At 40.2% G+C, this 5,138-nt stretch overlaps 1 protein-coding gene across 2 annotated transcripts; it reads left to right on the top strand.

Moving 5' to 3' along the window:
• The first annotated feature begins 1,000 nt into the window (after positions 1–1,000).
• On the top strand, positions 1,001–3,604 carry LOC107806995 (F-box protein CPR1-like). 2 transcript variants are annotated; one of them, XR_012705556.1, is made up of 3 exons: positions 1,001–2,275; positions 2,603–2,678; positions 3,243–3,604. XR_012705556.1 is itself a non-coding variant. In XM_016631268.2 (2 exons), exons 1-2 carry the CDS (start codon positions 1,920–1,922, stop codon positions 2,643–2,645), a joined length of 399 nt encoding a protein of 132 aa, XP_016486754.2. In that variant the 5' UTR covers positions 1,895–1,919; the 3' UTR covers positions 2,646–2,897. The 2 variants fall into 2 exon arrangements, 1 of the variants encoding a protein (XP_016486754.2); XM_016631268.2 differs by lacking the exon at positions 3,243–3,604 and having other exon boundaries at positions 1,895–2,275; positions 2,603–2,897.
• The last annotated feature ends 1,534 nt before the right edge of the window (positions 3,605–5,138 follow it).

Below are 5,138 nucleotides of genomic sequence, written 5' to 3'. Positions count from 1 at the left end.
GTGTAACATATGCCGTGTAACTGCCTTTGACTTGGTCAATCTGAAGCTTGTTGTCCATGTGCGTGCCTTGGCTTGAATCAAGCGCCAATGCCTTGTACTCAGGTGCATTGTAGTCACATTTTGCCCATGTCATTGCCCACGCACATGGACCTTTGTCGCGCCCCATTGTCATGATAAGTCTGCCTCGCACACATGCCTTCGTTGCACTTAGCCTGCCTTTGCCCACTTCGTTTTTACCTTGCCTTGGCATCACTGCCTCATGCCTGGATGCCTTTGTCATGATCAAGTGTCACCCTCAACCCGCATCTCATTGTCAAGCCCTTGCCAAGCTGCCCTGCCTCCCTCAAAGCCTTAGCCATCACTTGCCCGTTTTCCTTTTTGCCTTGGTGCTACTCATGCACCTTAGCTTGGAAACACTCTTGGTGCCCCATGACAACGCTCTCGTTGTCAAGTCAGGCAGAGCCCTAACAGTAGGATACATCGGGGTATTTTATGGATAAATTATTCTATCTTTTATATAGGGTAGCTAATCCAATCATCTTAGTATAAAATCATTTCGTGATTAGATAATATATAAGGAGCTCTAACTTCTTATGCCCCCTTATCATTTATTATCCTTAACCGTATTAGTAGCAAAATGAATAAAAGAAAATAATTATTCACCCATATTATCCATTAAAAAATGAGTTGGATGATGAAATTTTTAAAAATGGATTAAATATGGATAAGAGCCATATGATCCATTTAGAAAATAGATAATTAATGGATAACTAATGTGTTTAACTTGTACATTTATAAAACCTCAAATGAGAGTTTATTCAAGTTTGGGAGACTAGAAATTCTCCAAAAAGTGATCATATTCAATAAGCCATGAATTATCTGCCGCGTTAACCTATTTTTTATCCGTATGAAATATGAGTCGGGTCGAATAATTTATCCGTTTTGCATTACCCGTTTACGACCCGTCTTATACCCGTTTGCCACCCCTGGTTAACCGCTTCTTTCTTTATAATCGACAGGAGCCCTAACTTGATATGCACGTCCAAAATTCATTGGCCCTAACCTGCGAAAACAATGTCAACCATTTCGTTGGATTTAGTAGCCGATTGACTGTGTCTTATGTTTCAGGTGCGTCTCAAAATCTTGGTGTGCTCTTATTGATAGTCCTGAGTTTGCAAAATTGCATCTAAAACATTCACCCAAAACCAACTCTAATTTTTGGGTTCTCCTTAGAGAGACCGAGTATTTTGGATATAAAAAGCGTTGTTTCTACCCTCTAAATATTGATTCTCTCAACTCTCGAGTTGTTACCCCCAGAGAATTGACCAACCCTTTGAGGTCTAGTGAATTTGATACAAAGATAATTGGTTCTTGCAATGGGTTGCTGTTGATATCAAATACTGTGGATGAAATTGCCATATGGAACCCATCTACTGGAAAATACAAGAAATTACCAGTACTGAGTGTTGATAGAGAAGAAGATGGTCATATTAGATTTGGTTTTGGATATGATGTTGTCAATAATGACTATAAGGTTGTTAGAATTGTGCAGTTTGTTGGTACTGAAAAGGGTTCTCTTTGCTCTGATGTTAGGGTTTATAGTTTGAAATCAAATTCTTGGAAAGGGATTGATAAGGAATTTCCTTATTATGTACGAAATAAGGAGGAACCAGGTGCATATTTAAATGGTGCATTGCATTGGGTTGTTAGTAGTGAGATAAAGATACCATTGCAACAACTGATTGTTGCGTTTGATCTTGAAACTGACATGTGTCGGATTGTACCGCATCCCCCATATACTAATGAAAGGTTCAGCGTGAAGTTGGAGGTGTTGGGAGGCTGCCTTTGCACATTTCACTCCTTTTGGGATGATTTTTTTTTATGACGAATGGGGGAATTTGGATCGAGGTTTGGACCATATGGACATATGGGCAATGAAGGAATATGGAGTTAAGGACTGGTGGACTAAGATTATGTCAATTGAACGGCCAGATAAGGATATTGGACGTCTTTTTGTCCCACTCGCATATTCTAACAGTGGAGAGGAAGTTCTGCTGGAACAAGATAATAAACGGTTTGTATGGACAAGTATTAAGAATGGAAACACAAAGATTGTTGATACTCAATTTGGCATATTACACGGCTTTCTACACTTCAATAGTTATGTCTATTTGGGAAGCCTGGTTGAGCTCGGTTCCAGTGATGACACAAGTTACCTGAAGAAGAAACAGTTCAGTCAAGATAAAGGAGGACAAAGGAAAACCTTAAGAAAGAGGTCAATTATTTGGTTGATTTGTGGCTATGTTTTATCCCTCTTTCTTTTAGCAATTTGACAGTTATATGCATTAGTATATCTTTTACAATTAGAGCTTTAGGATCAGTTCCCTGTTGTTCACATTTAGGTGAAGTAGCTAGACTGATTCTATATGACTTTCTTTAGTATATTGTGGATATTTGTTTAGTTTTCTTTTCACTTCTCTTTTTCTTACACACACACACACACACATTCATGCAATTTAGGGAGATTTAGTTATAAACTTTGTGCGTTTCCTATACTCTTTTCTTTCATAGCTAAATGTCTGTTTTATCTTTTATTTATCAGAGGAGATGATTTCCTTTCAAAGGGATTCAAGCTGAAGCTTTGAGCTATATGTAAGGTGAAGATTTTGACAGGCAAGGTATCTTCTGTTTTTTGCTATATAAACAATCACTTGGTACGAATGACACGGAGGCTCTATGTAATGTAATTACTTCCTCACTTCTCTTATGAAATTGTCTTGGTCAATTTCCGGTTAGTAGTCGTTGCTCTTGATGATGTAAGTTACTATGTTATGTGATTTTGTGTCACGCCTCAAACCTTGGAGGAGCGCGGGACACAGCACCTGGTGTCTTTAACTTGTGACCGAGTGAACCAATATTTCTTTCATTCTTAGATTTAGACCATGCATGCTCCATGACAAAAGAAAATTCTCAAAAGAATTTGGAACCATAAATTTTCGGCATAATAGCTCGTAAATCTTTCGAAAACTTGGTACTTGATTAGTATTAGGCATCAACAAGTAAGCCGATGAAATGATGGGAATCAGTTATAACTTAGTACTTGATTGGTGCAGTACTCTAGTTTTTTACCAATTGTGCTTGTGGATTTGGGTCATAATTATGTCATATGTGCTCATCTACTTCCCAAAAGGAAAATTTAGGTCCACATTTAAGAGTACCTGAATGAGTTTCTGTTTTGGCAGGATGTGTGGCGTTTTAAGCATTGAAAACAGTTTTGTGATTGGTATTTTCATCAGGGAATTTTTTTGTGATTGGTATTTTTATCTGGGAATTTGAAACAACATAGAAGCGGGAAGATGGAGAGTAGTGCATTTCCTCTTTTACTCTAACCTCCGCTCTCTCTATCTCCTCTCATCTCTTTTCTCGAGTCTTGTAAAGAGTAGAGACTCAACTTTTGGCATCTGCATATAGTTTATGTAAAACTAAACACTGATGCAAAGACTTTGATGGAGTTTATTGCTGTGTTTTTTTCTTTCTTTTGGGATATGCTTATATAAATTTCTAGCCTTTTAATGTAAATTTCTTGCATTTTTGGTTAGCTAAAGTATTACAAGGTGACCGAAGCTATTAAGATGATCTTAACGTATATTTTGTCAAAAGTGAGTGTGATGTCATTATTGACAAATCTGCTAGTAGTTATCATTGTCCAAAAATACTCCTTCTTGAGTTGAATTTTATCGTTTTTGCTCTTTTCCCAATGCTCCTGCAAGTAAGCCCTTTTTATCAGTTTTCGGGAATACCTTTAAGTATTTTTGAGATAAAACTAAAGTAAAAGAGTGCAAATAAGTAGTCAAAATCCCTACTTATCAGTTACGACATCCTAGTGAGGAAACTTTAGGTTGTGACAAGTTGGTATCAGAGCCCTAGGTTCATAGGTGCTATGAGTCATAAGCAAGTTTAGTAGAGTCTTGCGGATCGTTACGGAGACGTCTGTTCTTATCTTCGAGAGGCTACAGAATTATTAGGATAGTTTCACTTCCTTCATTCCTATCGTGCGAGTTTATTGATCTCAGAGTTTGAACCCTTGTCATTCCATTCTCCCACAAGTGATGAGGACACGAGCTGTAGTTACCGATGACGCTGCCCCCAGAGCCGATGTTGCTAGGGGACGGGGCAGAGGCAGAGGCCGAGGAGGAGAACATACTAAAGCTAGAGCTCCTATAAAAGCAGCTATTGAGGAGCCTCTAGTAGCTCCTGTTGTGGGACATGTATCAGAGGCACCTGTTGTGACCCCAAGACTTCAGGATACTTTAGCACAGTTCCTGAGCATGTTTGGTATATTGGCTCGGGCGGGGTTGATTCCGGTTGCACCAGCTACTTCACAGATCGGGGTAGGAGCTCAGATTCCCGTTGCCCATAGTCCAGAGCAACTAGTCCACATTGGTCAGGTTCCAGGTGTCATGCCGACACAACATGTTACCCCAGTTCAGCATGTGGTTAGGGCAACAAAATATGAGGAAGAACAACTTAGACTTGCGAGGTTCAAGAAGCATTACCCTCCTACTTTTAGTGGTTTGGCTTCAGAGGATGCGCATGGGTTCCTAGGGGAATGCTACCATATTCTCCGCATTATGGGTATTATGGAGACGAGTGGGGTTGCTTTTACTACGGTCCAGCTTAAGGGAGCGGCATATTAGTGGTGACGAGTGTATGAGTTGGGTAGTGCGGCCGATACAACTTCACTTTCATGGGTTCAATTTTCAGGGATGTTCTTGAGAGAGTTTGTTCCCCAGACCCTTCGGGATGCATGGCGCATGGAGTTTGAGCAACTGCGCCAGGGCACTATGTCGGTGTCAGAGTATGCCATTAGATTTAGTGATTTGTCCAGACATGTACATGTTTTGGTTTCTACAGTCAGAGAGCGAGTTCGCATGTTCATTGGGGGGATCGATCATGATATCCGGTTCAGCGTGGCTAGGGAGTTGGAGTCGGGTGTTTCATTTCAGCAGGTAGTAGAGATCGCCCCCGACTAGAGGACATACGGGGTCAGGAGAGAGAGAGAGAGCAAGGAGGCTAAGAGGCCTTGTAGGACGGAGGGATCTATTAGTCCCTATTTTGGAGGTAGAGTACGGCATGTA

This window comes from Nicotiana tabacum, chromosome 22, assembly GCF_000715075.1.
Source record: "Nicotiana tabacum cultivar K326 chromosome 22, ASM71507v2, whole genome shotgun sequence".
In the NCBI taxonomy this organism is placed as follows: domain Eukaryota; kingdom Viridiplantae; phylum Streptophyta; class Magnoliopsida; order Solanales; family Solanaceae; genus Nicotiana; species Nicotiana tabacum.
This window is presented reverse-complemented; position numbering and strand designations above follow the sequence as displayed.

What these genes read in the sequence shown, in the direction of transcription:
- LOC107806995 (XM_016631268.2), top strand. Translation starts at nt 1,920, where the DNA reads ATGGACATATGGGCAATGAAGGAATATGGAGTTAAGGACTGGTGGACT. An exon ending in AGGAAAACCTTAAGAAAGAG is followed by an intron (nt 2,276 to 2,602) that starts GTCAATTATTTG and finishes TTTATTTATCAG; the next exon opens with AGGAGATGATTTCCTTTCAA.